Source organism: Salmo salar, chromosome ssa20 (assembly GCF_905237065.1).
Source record: "Salmo salar chromosome ssa20, Ssal_v3.1, whole genome shotgun sequence".
In the NCBI taxonomy this organism is placed as follows: Eukaryota; Metazoa; Chordata; class Actinopteri; order Salmoniformes; family Salmonidae; genus Salmo; species Salmo salar.
The window spans coordinates 68,519,059-68,539,100 of record NC_059461.1 but is presented as its reverse complement, the minus strand read 5'-3'; the positions used below and the strand labels follow the sequence as shown (position 1 = coordinate 68,539,100).

Sequence of the window (20,042 nt, the reverse complement as noted above, 5' to 3'; positions counted from 1 at the left end):
GCATCGTCAGGGGGACTCTACCATACAGTACGTGTCAGTCGGCATCGTCAGGGGGGACTCTACCATACAGTACGTGTCAGCCGGCATCGTCAGGGGGACTCTACCATACAGTACGTGTCAGCCGGCATCGTCAGGGGGACTCTACCATACAGTACGTGTCAGCCGGCATCGTCAGGGGGACTCTACCATACAGTACGTGTCAGCCGGCATCGTCAGGGGGACTCTACCATACAGTACGTGTCAGCCGGCATCGTCAGGGGGGACTCTACCATACAGTACGTGTCAGCCGGCATCGTCAGGGGGACTCTACCATACAGTACGTGTCAGCCGGCATCGTCAGGGGACTCTACCATACAGTACGTGTCAGCCGGCATCGTCAGGGGGACTCTACCATACAGTACGTGTCAGCCGGCATCGTCAGGGGGACTCTACCATACAGTACGTGTCAGCCTGCATCGTCAGGGGGACTCTACCATACAGTACGTGTCAGCCGGCATCGTCAGGGGGGACTCTACCATACAGTACGTGTCAGCCGGCATCGTCAGGGGGACTCTACCATACAGTACGTGTCAGTCGGCATCGTCAGGGGGACTCTACCATACAGTACGTGTCAGCCGGCATCGTCAGGGGGACTCTACCATACAGTACGTGTCAGCCGGCATCGTCAGGGGGGACTCTACCATACAGTACGTGTCAGTCGGCATCGTCAGGGGGACTCTACCATACAGTACGTGTCAGCCGGCATCGTCAGGGGGACTCTACCATACAGTACGTGTCAGCCGGCATCGTCAGGGGGACTCTACCATACAGTACGTGTCAGCCGGCATCGTCAGGGGGACTCTACCATACAGTACGTGTCAGCCGGCATCGTCAGGGGGACTCTACCATACAGTACGTGTCAGCCGGCATCGTCAGGGGACTCTACCATACAGTACGTGTCAGTCGGCATCGTCAGGGGGACTCTACCATACAGTACGTGTCAGCCGGCATCGTCAGGGGGACTCTACCATACAGTACGTGTCAGTCGGCATCGTCAGGGGGACTCTACCATACAGTACGTGTCAGCCGGCATCGTCAGGGGGGACTCTACCATACAGTACGTGTCAGTCGGCATCGTCAGGGGGGGACTCTACCATACAGTACGTGTCAGCCTGCATCGTCAGGGGGACTCTACCATACAGTACGTGTCAGCCTGCATCGTCAGGGTGACTCTACCATACAGTACGTGTCAGTCGGCATCGTCAGGGGGGACTCTACCATACAGTACGTGTCAGCCGGCATCGTCAGGGGGACTCTACCATACAGTACGTGTCAGCCGGCATCGTCAGGGGGACTCTACCATACAGTACGTGTCAGCCGGCATCGTCAGGGGGACTCTACCATACAGTACGTGTCAGCCGGCATCGTCAGGGGGACTCTACCATACAGTACGTGTCAGCCGGCATCGTCAGGGGGACTCTACCATACAGTACGTGTCAGCCGGCATCGTCAGGGGGACTCTACCATACAGTACGTGTCAGCCGGCATCGTCAGGGGGACTCTACCATACAGTACGTGTCAGCCGGCATCGTCAGGGGACTCTACCATACAGTACGTGTCAGCCGGCATCGTCAGGGGGACTCTACCATACAGTACGTGTCAGCCGGCATCGTCAGGGGGACTCTACCATACAGTACGTGTCAGCCGGCATCGTCAGGGGGGACTCTACCATACAGTACGTGTCAGCCGGCATCGTCAGGGGACTCTACCATACAGTACGTGTCAGCCGGCATCGTCAGGGGGGACTCTACCATACAGTACGTGTCAGCCTGCATCGTCAGGGGACTCTACCATACAGTACGTGTCAGCCTGCATCGTCAGGGGGACTCTACCATACAGCATACGTGTCAGCCGGCATCGTCAGGGGACTCTACCATACAGTACGTGTCAGCCGGCATCGTCAGGGGGACTCTACCATACAGTATGCGTGTCAGTCGGCATCGTCAGGGGGACTCTACCATACAGTACGTGTCAGCCGGCATCGTCAGGGGGACTCTACCATACAGTACGTGTCAGCCGGCATCGTCAGGGGGACTCTACCATACAGTACGTGTCAGCCGGCATCGTCAGGGGGACTCTACCATACAGTACGTGTCAGCCGGCATCGTCAGGGGGACTCTACCATACAGTACGTGTCAGCCGGCATCGTCAGGGGGACTCTACCATACAGTACGTGTCAGCCGGCATCGTCAGGGGGACTCTACCATACAGTACGTGTCAGCCGGCATCGTCAGGGGGACTCTACCATACAGTACGTGTCAGCCGGCATCGTCAGGGGGACTCTACCATACAGTACGTGTCAGCCGGCATCGTCAGGGGGACTCTACCATACAGTACGTGTCAGCCGGCATCGTCAGGGGGACTCTACCATACAGTACGTGTCAGCCGGCATCGTCAGGGGGACTCTACCATACAGTACGTGTCAGCCGGCATCGTCAGGGGACTCTACCATACAGTACGTGTCAGCCGGCATCGTCAGGGGGACTCTACCATACAGTACGTGTCAGCCGGCATCGTCAGGGGGGACTCTACCATACAGTACGTGTCAGCCGGCATCGTCAGGGGGACTCTACCATACAGTACGTGTCAGCCGGCATCGTCAGGGGGGACTCTACCATACAGTACGTGTCAGCCGGCATCGTCAGGGGGACTCTACCATACAGTACGTGTCAGCCTGCATCGTCAGGGGGACTCTACCATACAGTACGTGTCAGTCGGCATCGTCAGGGGGACTCTACCATACAGTACGTGTCAGCCGGCATCGTCAGGGGGGACTCTACCATACAGTACGTGTCAGTCGGCATCGTCAGGGGGACTCTACCATACAGTACGTGTCAGCCGGCATCGTCAGGGGGACTCTACCATACAGTACGTGTCAGCCGGCATCGTCAGGGGACTCTACCATACAGTACGTGTCAGTCGGCATCGTCAGGGGGACTCTACCATACAGTACGTGTCAGTCGGCATCGTCAGGGGGACTCTACCATACAGTACGTGTCAGCCGGCATCGTCAGGGGGACTCTACCATACAGTACGTGTCAGCCGGCATCGTCAGGGGGACTCTACCATACAGTACGTGTCAGCCGGCATCGTCAGGGGGACTCTACCATACAGTACGTGTCAGTCTGCATCGTCAGGGGGGACTCTACCATACAGTACATGTCAGCCGGCATCGTCAGGGGGACTCTACCATACAGTACGTGTCAGCCGGCATCGTCAGGGGGACTCTACCATACAGTACGTGTCAGCCGGCATCGTCAGGGGGGACTCTACCATACAGTACGTGTCAGCCGGCATCGTCAGGGGGACTCTACCATACAGTACGTGTCAGCCGGCATCGTCAGGGGACTCTACCATACAGTACGTGTCAGCCGGCATCGTCAGGGGGACTCTACCATACAGTACGTGTCAGCCGGCATCGTCAGGGGGACTCTACCATACAGTACGTGTCAGCCGGCATCGTCAGGGGGGACTCTACCATACAGTACGTGTCAGTCGGCATCGTCAGGGGGGACTCTACCATACAGTACGTGTCAGCCTGCATCGTCAGGGGGACTCTACCATACAGTACGTGTCAGTCGGCATCGTCAGGGGGGACTCTACCATACAGTACGTGTCAGCCGGCATCGTCAGGGGGACTCTACCATACAGTACGTGTCAGCCGGCATCGTCAGGGGACTCTACCATACAGTACGTGTCAGCCTGCATCGTCAGGGGGGACTCTACCATACAGTACGTGTCAGCCGGCATCGTCAGGGGAGACTACCATATCGTGTCAGTCGGCATCGTCAGGGGGACTCTACCATACAGTACGTGTCAGCCAGCATCGTCAGGGGGACTCTACCATACAGTACGTGTCAGCCGGCATCGTCAGGGGGACTCTACCATACAGTACGTGTCAGCCGGCATCGTCAGGGGACTCTACCATACAGTACGTGTCAGCCGGCATCGTCAGGGGGACTCTACCATACAGTACGTGTCAGCCGGCATCGTCAGGGGGACTCTACCATACAGTACGTGTCAGCCGGCATCGTCAGGGGGACTCTACCATACAGTACGTGTCAGCCGGCATCGTCAGGGGGACTCTACCGCGCCATACAGTACGTGTCAGCCTGCATCGTCAGGGGGACTCTACCATACAGTACGTGTCAGTCGGCATCGTCAGGGGGACTCTACCATACAGTACGTGTCAGTCGGCATCGTCAGGGGGACTCTACCATACAGTACGTGTCAGTCGGCATCGTCAGGGGACTCTACCATACAGTACGTGTCAGTCGGCATCGTCAGGGGGGACTCTACCATACAGTACGTGTCAGCCGGCATCGTCAGGGGGACTCTACCATACAGTACGTGTCAGCCGGCATCGTCAGGGGGGACTCTACCATACAGTACGTGTCAGCCGGCATCGTCAGGGGGGACTCTACCATACAGTACGTGTCAGTCGGCATCGTCAGGGGGACTCTACCATACAGTACGTGTCAGCCTGCATCGTCAGGGGGACTCTACCATACAGTACGTGTCAGCCGGCATCGTCAGGGGGACTCTACCATACAGTACGTGTCAGCCGGCATCGTCAGGGGGACTCTACCATACAGTACGTGTCAGTCGGCATCGTCAGGGGGACTCTACCATACAGTACGTGTCAGCCGGCATCGTCAGGGGGACTCTACCATACAGTACGTGTCAGTCGGCATCGTCAGGGGGACTCTACCATACAGTACGTGTCAGCCTGCATCGTCAGGGGACTCTACCATACAGTACGTGTCAGCCGGCATCGTCAGGGGGACTCTACCATACAGTACGTGTCAGTCGGCATCGTCAGGGGGACTCTACCATACAGTACGTGTCAGTCGGCATCGTCAGGGGACTCTACCACACAGTACGTGTCAGCCGGCATCGTCAGGGGACTCTACCATACAGCACGTGTCAGCCGGCATCGTCAGGGGGACTCTACCATACAGTACGTGTCAGCCGGCATCGTCAGGGGGACTCTACCATACAGTACGTGTCAGTCGGCATCGTCAGGGGGACTCTACCATACAGTACGTGTCAGCCGGCATCGTCAGGGGGACTCTACCATACAGTACGTGTCAGCCGGCATCGTCAGGGGGACTCTACCATACAGATACGTGTCAGCCGGCATCGTCAGGGGGACTCTACCATACAGTACGTGTCAGCCGGCATCGTCAGGGGGACTCTACCATACAGTACGTGTCAGCCTGCATCGTCAGGGGGACTCTACCATACAGTACGTGTCAGCCGGCATCGTCAGGGGGGACTCTACCATACAGTACGTGTCAGCCGGCATCGTCAGGGGGACTCTACCATACAGTACGTGTCAGCCGGCATCGTCAGGGGGACTCTACCATACAGTACGTGTCAGCCGGCATCGTCAGGGGGGACTCTACCATACAGTACGTGTCAGCCGGCATCGTCAGGGGGACTCTACCATACAGTACGTGTCAGCCGGCATCGTCAGGGGGACTCTACCATACAGTACGTGTCAGCCGGCATCGTCAGGGGGACTCTACCATACAGTACGTGTCAGCCGCATCGTCAGGGGGACTCTACCATACAGTACGTGTCAGCCGGCATCGTCAGGGGGACTCTACCATACAGTACGTGTCAGTCGGCATCGTCAGGGGGACTCTACCATACAGTACGTGTCAGCCGGCATCGTCAGGGGGACTCTACCATACAGTACGTGTCAGCCGGCATCGTCAGGGGGACTCTACCATACAGTACGTGTCAGTCGGCATCGTCAGGACGCCGGCATCGTCAGGGGGACTCTACCATACAGTACGTGTCAGCCGGCATCGTCAGGGGGACTCTACCATACAGTACGTGTCAGCCTGCATCGTCAGGGTGACTCTACCATACAGTACGTGTCAGCCTGCATCGTCAGGGGGACTCTACCATACAGTACGTGTCAGCCGGCATCGTCAGGGGACTCTACCATACAGTACGTGTCAGCCGGCATCGTCAGGGGACTCTACCATACAGTACGTGTCAGCCGGCATCGTCAGGGGACTCTACCATACAGTACGTGTCAGCCTGCATCGTCAGGGGGACTCTACCATACAGTACGTGTCAGCCGGCATCGTCAGGGGGACTCTACCATACAGTACGTGTCAGCCGGCATCGTCAGGGGGACTCTACCATACAGTACGTGTCAGCCGGCATCGTCAGGGGGACTCTACCATACAGTACGTGTCAGCCGGCATCGTCAGGGGGACTCTACCATACAGTACGTGTCAGCCAGCATCGTCAGGGGGACTCTACCATACAGTACGTGTCAGCCGTCATCGTCAGGGGACTCTACCATACAGTACGTGTCAGTCGGCATCGTCAGGGGGACTCTACCATACAGTACGTGTCAGCCAGCATCGTCAGGGGGACTCTACCATACAGTACGTGTCAGCCGGCATCGTCAGGGGGACTCTACCATACAGTACGTGTCAGCCGGCATCGTCAGGGGGACTCTACCATACAGTACGTGTCAGTCGGCATCGTCAGGGGGACTCTACCATACAGTACGTGTCAGCCGGCATCGTCAGGGGGACTCTACCATACAGTACGTGTCAGCCGGCATCGTCAGGGGGACTCTACCATACAGTACGTGTCAGCCGGCATCGTCAGGGGACTCTACCATACAGTACGTGTCAGCCGGCATCGTCAGGGGGACTCTACCATACAGTACGTGTCAGCCGGCATCGTCAGGGGGGACTCTACCATACAGTACGTGTCAGCCGGCATCGTCAGGGGACTCTACCATACAGTACGTGTCAGCCGGCATCGTCAGGGGGGACTCTACCATACAGTACGTGTCAGTCGGCATCGTCAGGGGGACTCTACCATACAGTACGTGTCAGCCGGCATCGTCAGGGGGGACTCTACCATACAGTACGTGTCAGCCGGCATCGTCAGGGGGGACTCTACCATACAGTACGTGTCAGCCGGCATCGTCAGGGGGGACTCTACCATACAGTACGTGTCAGCCGGCATCGTCAGGGGGACTCTACCATACAGTACGTGTCAGTCGGCATCGTCAGGGGGGACTCTACCATACAGTACGTGTCAGCCGGCATCGTCAGGGGGACTCTACCATACAGTACGTGTCAGCCGGCATCGTCAGGGGGACTCTACCATACAGTACGTGTCAGCCGGCATCGTCAGGGGGACTCTACCATACAGTACGTGTCAGCCGGCATCGTCAGGGGGACTCTACCATACAGTACGTGTCAGCCGGCATCGTCAGGGGGGACTCTACCATACAGTACGTGTCAGCCGGCATCGTCAGGGGGACTCTACCATACAGTACGTGTCAGCCGGCATCGTCAGGGGGACTCTACCATACAGTACGTGTCAGCCGGCATCGTCAGGGGGACTCTACCATACAGTACGTGTCAGCCGGCATCGTCAGGGGGACTCTACCATACAGTACGTGTCAGCCGGCATCGTCAGGGGGACTCTACCATACAGTACGTGTCAGCCGGCATCGTCAGGGGGGACTCTACCATACAGTACGTGTCAGCCGGCATCGTCAGGGGGACTCTACCATACAGACGTGTCAGCCGGCATCGTCAGGGGGACTCTACCATACAGTACGTGTCAGCCGGCATCGTCAGGGGGACTCTACCATACAGTACGTGTCAGCCGGCATCGTCAGGGGGACTCTACCATACAGTACGTGTCAGTCGGCATCGTCAGGGGGACTCTACCATACAGTACGTGTCAGTCGGCATCGTCAGGGGGACTCTACCATACAGTACGTGTCAGCCGGCATCGTCAGGGGGACTCTACCATACAGTACGTGTCAGCCGGCATCGTCAGGGGGACTCTACCATACAGTACGTGTCAGTCGGCATCGTCAGGGGGGACTCTACCATACAGTACATGTCAGCCGGCATCGTCAGGGGGACTCTACCATACAGTACGTGTCAGCCGGCATCGTCAGGGGACTCTACCATACAGTACGTGTCAGCCGGCATCGTCAGGGGGACTCTACCATACAGTACGTGTCAGTCGGCATCGTCAGGGGGACTCTACCATACAGTACGTGTCAGCCGGCATCGTCAGGGGGACTCTACCATACAGTACGTGTCAGCCGGCATCGTCAGGGGGACTCTACCATACAGTACGTGTCAGCCGGCATCGTCAGGGGGACTCTACCATACAGTACGTGTCAGCCGGCATCGTCAAGGGGACTCTACCATACAGTACGTGTCAGCCGGCATCGTCAGGGGGGACTCTACCATACAGTACGTGTCAGCCGGCATCGTCAGGGGGACTCTACCATACAGTACGTGTCAGCCGGCATCGTCAGGGGGACTCTACCATACAGTACGTGTCAGCCGGCATCGTCAGGGGGACTCTACCATACAGTACGTGTCAGCCGGCATCGTCAGGGGGACTCTACCATACAGTACGTGTCAGCCGGCATCGTCAGGGGGACTCTACCATACAGCATACGTGTCAGCCGGCATCGTCAGGGGGACTCTACCATACAGTACGTGTCAGCCGGCATCGTCAGGGGGACTCTACCATACAGTACGTGTCAGCCGGCATCGTCAGGGGGACTCTACCATACAGTACGTGTCAGCCGGCATCGTCAGGGGGACTCTACCATACAGTACGTGTCAGCCGGCATCGTCAGGGGGACTCTACCATACAGTACGTGTCAGCCGGCATCGTCAGGGGGACTCTACCATACAGTACGTGTCAGCCGGCATCGTCAGGGGACTCTACCATACAGTACGTGTCAGCCGGCATCGTCAGGGGGGACTCTACCATACAGTACGTGTCAGCCGGCATCGTCAGGGGGACTCTACCATACAGTACGTGTCAGCCGGCATCGTCAGGGGGACTCTACCATACAGTACGTGTCAGCCGGCATCGTCAGGGGGACTCTACCATACAGTACGTGTCAGCCGGCATCGTCAGGGGGACTCTACCATACAGTACGTGTCAGCCGGCATCGTCAGGGGGACTCTACCATACAGTACGTGTCAGTCGGCATCGTCAGGGGGGACTCTACCATACAGTACGTGTCAGCCGGCATCGTCAGGGGGACTCTACCATACAGTACGTGTCAGCCGGCATCGTCAGGGGGACTCTACCATACAGTACGTGTCAGCCGGCATCGTCAGGGGGACTCTACCATACAGTACGTGTCAGTCGGCATCGTCAGGGGGACTCTACCATACAGTACGTGTCAGCCGGCATCGTCAGGGGGACTCTACCATACAGTACGTGTCAGCCGGCATCGTCAGGGGACTCTACCATACAGTACGTGTCAGCCGGCATCGTCAGGGGGGACTCTACCATACAGTACGTGTCAGCCGGCATCGTCAGGGGGGACTCTACCATACAGTACGTGTCAGTCGGCATCGTCAGGGGGGACTCTACCATACAGTACGTGTCAGCCGGCATCGTCAGGGGGACTCTACCATACAGTACGTGTCAGCCGGCATCGTCAGGGGGACTCTACCATACAGTACGTGTCAGCCGGCATCGTCAGGGGGACTCTACCATACAGTACGTGTCAGCCGGCATCGTCAGGGGGACTCTACCATACAGTACGTGTCAGCCGGCATCGTCAGGGGGACTCTACCATACAGTACGTGTCAGCCGGCATCGTCAGGGGACTCTACCATACAGTACGTGTCAGCCGGCATCGTCAGGGGACTCTACCATACAGTACGTGTCAGCCGGCATCGTCAGGGGGACTCTACCATACAGTACGTGTCAGCCGGCATCGTCAGGGGGACTCTACCATACAGTACGTGTCAGCCGGCATCGTCAGGGGGACTCTACCATACAGTACGTGTCAGCCGGCATCGTCAGGGGGACTCTACCATACAGTACGTGTCAGCCTGCATCGTCAGGGGGACTCTACCATACAGTACGTGTCAGCCGGCATCGTCAGGGGGACTCTACCATACAGTACGTGTCAGCCGGCATCGTCAGGGGGACTCTACCATACAGTACGTGTCAGCCGGCATCGTCAGGGGGACTCTACCATACAGTACGTGTCAGTCGGCATCGTCAGGGGGACTCTACCATACAGTACGTGTCAGCCGGCATCGTCAGGGGGGACTCTACCATACAGTACGTGTCAGTCGGCATCGTCAGGGGGACTCTACCATACAGTACGTGTCAGCCGGCATCGTCAGGGGGACTCTACCATACAGTACGTGTCAGCCTGCATCGTCAGGGGGACTCTACCATACAGTACGTGTCAGTCGGCATCGTCAGGGGGACTCTACCATACAGTACGTGTCAGTCGGCATCGTCAGGGGGGACTCTACCATACAGTAGTGTCAGCCGGCATCGTCAGGGGGACTCTACCATACAGTACGTGTCAGTCGGCATCGTCAGGGGGACTCTACCATACAGTACGTGTCAGTCGGCATCGTCAGGGGGACTCTACCATACAGTACGTGTCAGTCGGCATCGTCAGGGGGGACTCTACCATACAGTACGTGTCAGTCGGCATCGTCAGGGGGACTCTACCATACAGTACGTGTCAGCCGGCATCGTCAGGGGGACTCTACCATACAGTACGTGTCAGCCGGCATCGTCAGGGGGGACTCTACCATACAGTACGTGTCAGCCGGCATCGTCAGGGGGACTCTACGTGTCAGTCGGCATCGTCAGGGGGACTCTACCATACAGTACGTGTCAGTCGGCATCGTCAGGGGGACTCTACCATACAGTACGTGTCAGCCTGCATCGTCAGGGGGGGACTCTACCATACAGTACGTGTCAGCCTGCATCGTCAAGGTGACTCTACCATACAGTACGTGTCAGCCAGCATCGTCAGGGGGACTCTACCATACAGTACGTGTCAGCCGGCATCGTCAGGGTGACTCTACCATACAGTACGTGTCAGCCGGCATCGTCAGGGGGACTCTACCATACAGTACGTGTCAGTCGGCATCGTCAGGGGGACTCTACCATACAGTACGTGTCAGCCGGCATCGTCAGGGGGACTCTACCATACAGTACGTGTCAGCCTGCATCGTCAGGGGGACTCTACCATACAGTACGTGTCAGTCGGCATCGTCAGGGGGACTCTACCATACAGTACGTGTCAGCCGGCATCGTCAGGGGGACTCTACCATACAGTACGTGTCAGTCGGCATCGTCAGGGGGACTCTACCATACAGTACGTGTCAGTCGGGATCGTCAGGGGGACTCTACCATACAGTACGTGTCAGTCTGCATCGTCAGGGGGACTCTACCATACAGTACGTGTCAGTCGGCATCGTCAGGGGGGGACTCTACCATACAGTACGTGTCAGCCTGCATCGTCAGGGGACTCTACCATACAGTACGTGTCAGCCGGCATCGTCAGGGGGACTCTACCATACAGTACGTGTCAGCCGGCATCGTCAGGGGGGACTCTACCATACAGTACGTGTCAGCCTGCATCGTCAAGGTGACTCTACCATACAGTACGTGTCAGCCTGCATCGTCAGGGGGACTCTACCATACAGTACATGTCAGCCGGCATCGTCAGGGGGACTCTACCATACAGTACGTGTCCGCCGGCATCGTCAGGGTGACTCTACCATACAGTACGTGTCAGCTGGAATCGTCAGGGGGACTCTACCATACAGTACATGTCAGTCGGCATCGTCAGGGGGGGACTCTACCATACAGTACGTGTCAGTCGGCATCGTCAGGGGGACTCTACCATACAGTACATGTCAGCCAGCATCGTCAGGGGGACTCTACCATACAGTACGTGTCAGTCTGCATCGTCAGGGGGACTCTACCATACAGTACATGTCAGCCAGCATCGTCAGGGGGACTCTACCATACAGTACGTGTCAGCCTGCATCGTCAGGGGGACTCTACCATACAGTACGTGTCAGCCTGCATCGTCAGGGTGACTCTACCATACAGTACGTGTCAGCCTGCATCGTCAGGGGGACTCTACCATACTGTACATGTCAGTCGGCATCGTCAGGGGGGGACTACGTGTCAGTCGGCATCGTCAGGGGGGACTCTACCATACAGTACGTGTCAGTCGGCATCGTCAGGGGGACTCTACCATACAGTACATGTCAGCCAGCATCGTCAGGGGGACTCTACCATACAGTACGTGTCAGTCTGCATCGTCAGGGGGACTCTACCATACAGTACATGTCAGCCAGCATCGTCAGGGGGACTCTACCATACAGTACGTGTCAGTCGGCATCGTCAGGGGGACTCTACCATACAGTACGTGTCAGCCTGCATCGTCAGGGTGACTCTACCATACAGTACGTGTCAGCCTGCATCGTCAGGGGGACTCTACCATACAGTACATGTCAGTCGGCATCGTCAGGGGGGACTACGTGTCAGTCGGCATCGTCAGGGGGGACTCTACCATACAGTACGTGTCAGTCGGCATCGTCAGGGGGGACTCTACCATACAGTACGTGTCAGCCTGCATCGTCAGGGGGACTCTACCATACAGTACGTGTCAGCCTGCATCGTCAGGGGGGACTCTACCATACAGTACGTGTCAGTCGGCATCGTCAGGGGGGACTCTACCATACAGTACGTGTCAGCCTGCATCGTCAAGGTGACTCTACCATACAGTACGTGTCAGCCGGCATCGTCAGGGGGACTCTACCATACAGTACGTGTCAGCCGGCATCGTCAGGGGGACTCTACCATACAGTACGTGTCAGCCTGCATCGTCAGGGGGGACTCTACCATCCAGTACGTGTCAGCCGGCATCGTCAGGGGGGACTCTACCATACAGTACGTGTCAGCCTGCATCGTCAAGGGGACTCTACCATACAGTACGTGTCAGCCGGCATCGTCAGGGGGACTCTACCATACAGTACGTGTCAGCCGGCATCGTCAGGGGGACTCTACCATCCAGTACGTGTCAGCCGGCATCGTCAGGGTGACTCTACCATACAGTACGTGTCAGTCGGCATCATCAGGGGGGACTCTACCATACAGTACGTGTCAGCCAGCATCGTCAGGGGGACTCTACCATACAGTACGTGTCAGTCGGCATCGTCAGGGGGACTCTACCATACAGTACGTGTCAGCCGGCATCGTCAGGGGGACTCTACCATACAGTACGTGTCAGTCGGCATCGTCAGGGGGACTCTACCATACAGTACGTGTCAGTCGGCATCGTCAAGGTGACTCTACCATACAGTACGTGTCAGTCGGCATCGTCAGGGGGGGACTCTACCATACAGTACGTGTCAGCCTGCATCGTCAGGGTGACTCTACCATACAGTACGTGTCAGTCGGCATCGTCAGGGGACTCTACCATACAGTACGTGTCAGTCGGCATCGTCAGGGGGACTCTACCATACAGTACGTGTCAGTCGGCATCGTCAGGGGGGGACTCTACCATACAGTACGTGTCAGCCTGCATCGTCAGGGTGACTCTACCATACAGTCTGTGTCAGCCTGCATCGTCAGGGGGACTCTACCATACAGTACATGTCAGCCGGCATCGTCAGGGGGACTCTACCATACAGTACGTGTCCGCCGGCATCGTCAGGGTGACTCTACCCTACAGTACGTGTCTGCTGGAATCGTCAGGGGATGGATGGCTGGATGGCTGCCACAAAAATATGCTGAAGCCAGCAGAGAACCTGCACAGGAATGGTTTATTCAGAGAACAACGTGGTCTTGACATGGAAGGAGAGAAACTGTCTTAATGTTTCATCCCTCCCTCCTCTCCCCTCATCCTCTCATCCTTCAGACAGGTGCCATCATCCCTCACTGATGACTGGGACTGAAACGTTATTAGTCAGAAGCAACCCATTCTTCATATTGGTCTGGTGGTAACGTGTGTTCAAAATGTCTTCTGGGCCCTCAGCAGAGTATTTTCTGACAACTATAGGCCAGGCGACCATAGGTCAACTTTAAGGTCAAAGCAATTTGCTAATTCTCTCTCTCTCTCTCTCTCTCTCTCTCTCTCTCTCTCTCTCTCTCTCTCTCTCTCTCTCTCTCTCTCTCTCTCTCTCTCTCTCTCTCTCTCTCTCTCTCTCTCTCTCTCTCTCTCTCTCTCTCTCTCTCTCTCTCTCTCTTTCTTTCTTTCTTTCTTTCTTTCTTTCTTTCCCTTCACTACAGGTGGGCCAAAGGAGGCAATGTGATAAAGGAGGTCTCTGGGGACACCTATGAGGTCATTGTGGACCATTCCTTCTTCACCGAGCCAGTCTCCTGTGAGGTCACCAACCCTCTGGGCAGCACCAACATCAGCCGCAACGTCGACGTCTACTGTGAGTGCTACTACTGTGTTGCTCTTTCTGTGGCTAACCAATATTGATGTCCACCCAATGTTATGCATCCTATTTAGATACATTCTGTAGCTGACCGTATGGCACTGTGTTATAGAGTGTTCTGTGTTGCTGGTGGCGTTGTGTTGAATTTACTGACTGTGTCTGTGTTCCTGCAGTTGGTCCACGCATGGCTGCAGAGCCCCAGTCCTTACAGGTGGATCTGGGGTCTGATGCTGTATTCAACTGTGCCTGGACTGGAAACCCCTCCCTCACCATCGTCTGGATGAAGAGGGGCTCTGGAGTGGTAAGTATTCCCTTATCCAATGTCTTTCATCATTTCTTGATTATGTTTTGACTAGGTGCAATACACTGTAGATTGTGATCCATTGTTCCAATCAGGTTAGCCTATACTTTCAATGACATTTACTTTATATTGGTATGTTGTTCACAACCACCCCCATATCATGCTGGCCACAGCAGTAACTTCATTAATTATAAAAAATCTAACCGCAGCAGTCATGCAGGATTCAGGTGACAAAGCAGTGCCCTTTGAGCTCAAATCAGTTGTTTTCAAAATCTCATTAATCTCAAAATCCTGAGGCAGCTAGCGGTTCGGGCTCGTTAGCAGCCCTGCTCCCTGACTCCTGGCCGGAGATGTGTTGAGGTGAGCAAAGGGGCATGCAATTGATCTGCCAGCCAGGCTCATTCCTCAACTCCGTACACATCAAACTTCCGAGCCTGGAGATGGAGACCAAAACCGCCCCTCTCTCGTATGAGCCTGGTCCCAAATTGGATTTTAATAATAGAAGAGAGGTGACCTTTAAGGCATTAAGAGGAGCATAGGCTGCTTTGTGCTGCCTCAAATGAGAAGGTGACCTCTCGCTGCTCATTCAGTGACTCTTGACCTCCGTGCGGCAGGTACTAAGCAACGAGAACATCCTGACACTCAAGGCTGTGAGGCAGGAAGATGCTGGGAAATATGTGTGCCGTGCCGTGGTTCCGCGAGTCGGCGCCGGGGAAAAGGAGGTTTCTCTCACCGTCAACGGTAAGTGTCACACTGGTCAGGAATGTTTTGAGAGGTTTGTGGGTCACATCTGCTAAGAAGAAAGCAATTTATCACTACAGCCTGTACTGAGCATCGTCTGTGGTTTACACACAAAAACATATCTTCACCCCAAAGACTTTCCAACAATACGGGGGAAGGAGGTTTGCTATTAGGTCTCTCTAGGTGTTCAAGCTCTGAATAAATGTATGCAGTGGGGCCATCTCTCAATGTACAGTATTTACTCTAGAAAAAGGTTTCAAATTCAACTCTGCAGACATCTCTGCTACAGTGCGTAGTAGCCTACAGCAGAGAGATTCACAGCATTGATCTGGTGGTAACGTGTGTAACAGATGCATGAAAATGTATTTCCTTGACATTTTATTTTCCATTATGTTTCATCAGTCCTTAGAAAGACACAGAGATGGATGGATAATATAGCTAGCACATCCAGGATATTGCATTATATTCCTTAAACACAGGAAATGTGCTTTAATGCTGATTAGATTCTGTAGGAGTCGAGGAGAGGGAGGTTGGCGTTTTCAGGCCGTGACTGACTAATGAATGCCGAGCAATGGAATGGTGGGAGACCCCGCAACTCACAGACAAATGACTTCATTAACACCGCTTGGTATGCACAGAGCGTGCATTAGTGTTGCAGCAGCTTTCAGTCGCAGAATTTACACGTTCTTTAAAGGGCATTTTCTCACCATGTCCGTTTGCATGGGTGGTAGATAGAAGTAAAGGACAAAAGGATTTTGGTGAGGTATTGTCCTCAACAATATATTGGATATCTTGAATGCAATCGTACAATGTCTGTTGTTAGCAGCGTTGTTGCTTATTTTTAAACTTGTACAGTAGCTGAGCATCAGAGAGAATGGCATCAAAATGCCCATTTCGTCATTGGATTACAACCACTAGTGTGTGCTATGAGCCCCTTTTCTATCAATAGCCTAGTTCTGTTCAAGATCAGAGCTCCAATAGTATGGAGCAAAGTCATTCCTAATTTACATCTTAACAGTTTTGTTTTATCCCAGCATCCTTTTACTGTCTGGAGTAGTAAACAAAATCTCTGTTCAAGTTTATTTTTCCAAATTAATTGTTCTTTCTTTCATGTACAACGAGCTATGGGGATTGCGTTACTTTTGTATACAACACGATACAAAGAGAAGATGCATTGTTTTAATAATAATAGTGATAACATAACTCATAGAACACACATTGGGAAAAATAACACAAAGTGGAAAATGTTTGCTTGGTCTCTGCAAACTTCAGTCAAACTTCAGTCAAACTTCAGTCAAACTTCAGTCAAACTTCAGTCAAGCGTTATGAAACTTCAGTCAAGCGTTATGAAACTTCAGTCAAGCGTTATGCGCTTCTTTATTGGTGTTTAGTTCTCTTTTATTTGTTTATGTTCGCCTGTTCTTCTGCCTCTCTTGCCTCACGGCCTGGATCTGTCTCTGACATTAAAAAACCAAATTCTTTGTTACAGTCTGAACAATTGAAATCCACGCTTTCTTAAAACCACACAATGGGTCCTCAGTCGAAATGTTCCCATTTCTAACCTGCCCAGTCCTCTCAGCAAATCAGATTGTCAAGCCGAGGAAGCACAAACAGAGTGTTTGAAGTGGCAGCATGTGGAGAGGACTCTCCCATGGTTTGCTGCTTGATTGTTTTAAGTTGTCTTCTTTATGGCAGATGAATCTGTATCCTCCTCAGCCCTCATCAACCTGCAGTCTTTGACATCCAATAGGATCCAATTGGATCTGACAGTGAAAGAAGGGCATGACTGATGACCGTGCATTTTGGGAGATGCCTTGATCGTGTCTCAGAAAGACTGAGGAATACTCAAGAGTATATGCACGGTGTGGGGGAGTGTGTGTGTACGTGTTTGCATGTTTTGCTATTTGTTTCCTGTGGCTTATGCCTGGATCATTTTACACGAACAATTGAAATGCATGTGTTTATAATTTGTCAATATGTTCTTTCTTCCGTTGCATGTCAACGACTCCCACTGCGCAGCAACACAGACAAGAGAATCCTCTCCTTCCCTGGGGACTGGTGTAATTTAATTATAATCAAATAGCTAGCAGGGGAGGCAGTTTATGTTGAAGTCACTAATGGATACGTATTGCTCGCTCTAGTTTAACATCCTCACACAAAAACATATCGTCTGAGCTTCAATATTTGTTTGAGTGAAGATATTGTATTGGGCTTGTTTTTTGATCGTGTGTTCAATGCATCCTTGTGCAATATACACACACAGAGAAAACTAGTAGGTATATGGCGGAATTTTTGCTTGAGATTTGTAGCCTACATGTGTTTGTGTCCCTATCAATGAACTTGGACATATTATATTTGAATGAGTGTTTGTTCGTAGAGGTATGAGTCTGTCCATCTTTCCACATGTGTATGTCTTGGTAGGTGTGTGTTCCTGTCTGTCTGTCTGTCTGTCTGTCTGTCTGTCTGTCTGTCTGTCTGTCTGTCTGTCTGTCTGTCTGTCTGTCTGTCTGTCTGTCTGTCTGTCTGTCTGTCTGTCTGTCTGTCTGTCTGTCTGTCTGTCTGTCTGTCTCTCTGTCTCTCTGTCTCTCTGTCTCTCTGTCTCTCTGTCTCTCTGTCTCTCTGTCTGTCTAATCAGATGTTAGGCAGCCCAGGGAGAGGGAGCACATTAACACATTAATGGAGAAAGTGGGCCAATGTGCCTTCTAGTCTCCCACGGGGCATCAACCATGTTGTTGTAGTTATATTTTTCTCTGCCAGACATAGTCTTTATTTGCTCAATAAATTAGCATTTCATTCCTTCTCCAAGTGCCAAGACAGAGCTTAAAGAAACCAGCACAAATTAATAACTCAGTTGAGAAATACCATTCAAATGGGTGTGACAGAGATTGTAATAGAATACAACATCTCTGAGGTGCTTTGAAATGAGCTGTTGCAAGGAAGCACAAAAGGACACACCTTTGCAAAGCTCAGACTATACTTCCAACTCTGTTTGCAAATGTAAGGCCCAGTCTTTGACGTAGGCTCTTTCGACAAGGTGATGAACAAACAATAACAAAGAATCAGATTTTGAGGCAGCCCATTTCATACTCTAAAAAAAATCTCCGACCATATCGACTGTGTCCACCGACAGTTGGAGCCCTCACACCACCCACCAGCTCCCTCTCTCTCTGATCAGACAGTCTGCGCACACACACACACACACACACACACACACACACACACACACACACACACACACACACACACACACACACACACACACACACACACACACCTCCCTTTCCTCTGGAGGAGCCACCACACCCCAGCAGTCTGAGGCAGGGAGATAAAACCATCTAATTATATTCCTCATTTACAGCCCTGATCCACAGAGCAGATTCTCCCGAGCCACCAGCGCTCGCCTTGGGCAGCCCGGGAGGAATAGATCTGAGTGTGTTTACCACAGAAGCCCATTCCAGCCACACACACACACACACACACACACACACACACACACACACACACACACACACACACACACACACACACACACACACACACACACACACACACACACACACACACACACAGACCGGGCCCCCATGCCAGTCCACCATAGGCTGCTAAGACAGTGGTGTTGGGGCATAGTGCTCAATGCAGTGTTGTTTGCAGCTGTAATGCGATGCTACTGGCGGCAGAGAAGTCAGGCGCAGGAGAGCGGAAACTGATTTACAACGGTTGTGTTTAATAACCATAAACCACTGTCAACAGAACAAATACAATAAATGGGTCAAACAAAACCCGGTAAATACCAGCATACCGTGCACAAGCACTACAACAAACAATTACAGACAAGGACATGGGGGGGAACAGAGGGTTAAATACACAACATGTAATTGATGGAATTGGAACCAGGTGTGATGGAAGACAAGACAAAACCAATGGAAAATGAAAAGTGGATCGGCGATGGCTAGAAGGTCGATGACGTCGACCGCCGAAAGCCGCCCGAACAAGGAGAGGGACCAACTTCGGCGGAAGTCGTGACAGCAGCAATCATTCCACAGAATCAGCAACCAAACTCCCAGTCTCCTGCATGAAGTGGCATACCGAGAGACCATCTGCCAGAATCTCATTAAAATGCTAATTTATTTTAATAAGAGACAGGTAATAAACTGCAATTATGTACATGCAAAGAGATGCCAGGGAACAGGTTGGAGGGGAGTTGGCAGGAAGCTCACCTTACTAATCAAGTTGTTTCCCCACTACTCTATACTTATACATCTTAAATCACAAAAAAAAAGTTTTTCAATGTTTTTACTGGCCATTTAATCTGATAGACTGCTTCCTCTGTTGTCTTGTTAGGAGGTGGATGGATGGAATCTCTGTGGGTCAAAGTGCAAGGCTCTGGCGAGCTACATTGAATGTGCAGAGACACAGGGAGGAGTGTTATCTCTCCACAATGACATTTCTCCCATCATGATTATGCCCATAGAAATGCCTCTCCACTCACCACCATGACCTTTATCATAGTGGGAGAAATCAAGAGCACCATAACTTTTTGGGCCCACACATGCCCTTGGTGATATTGTGGAGGTTGGATGAGATGTTCACATCAAACCACAATGCAAACCTCAGCGCCGGCATTCCGAGTCAGTTGGAAATTGGAAGTAGGATTTACTATGTGAAAGAATGCAGTCTACCGCTTAATTGAATGCAGCACAACCTGATTG

General features: G+C 53.4%; 1 protein-coding gene across 4 annotated transcripts in view; it reads left to right on the top strand.

Moving 5' to 3' along the window:
- LOC106581099 (kin of IRRE-like protein 3) overlaps positions 1-20,042 on the top strand; it is a 311,742-nt gene that overhangs the window by 279,362 nt on the left and 12,338 nt on the right. For all 4 annotated transcript variants that reach the window (XM_014162832.2, XM_045703859.1, XM_045703858.1 and 1 more), the window contains exons 7-9: positions 14,140-14,288; positions 14,465-14,592; positions 15,207-15,333. In XM_014162832.2, the coding sequence (XP_014018307.1) occupies positions 14,140-14,288; positions 14,465-14,592; positions 15,207-15,333 (404 nt within the window). The remainder of the gene's footprint in view (positions 1-14,139; positions 14,289-14,464; positions 14,593-15,206; positions 15,334-20,042) is intronic.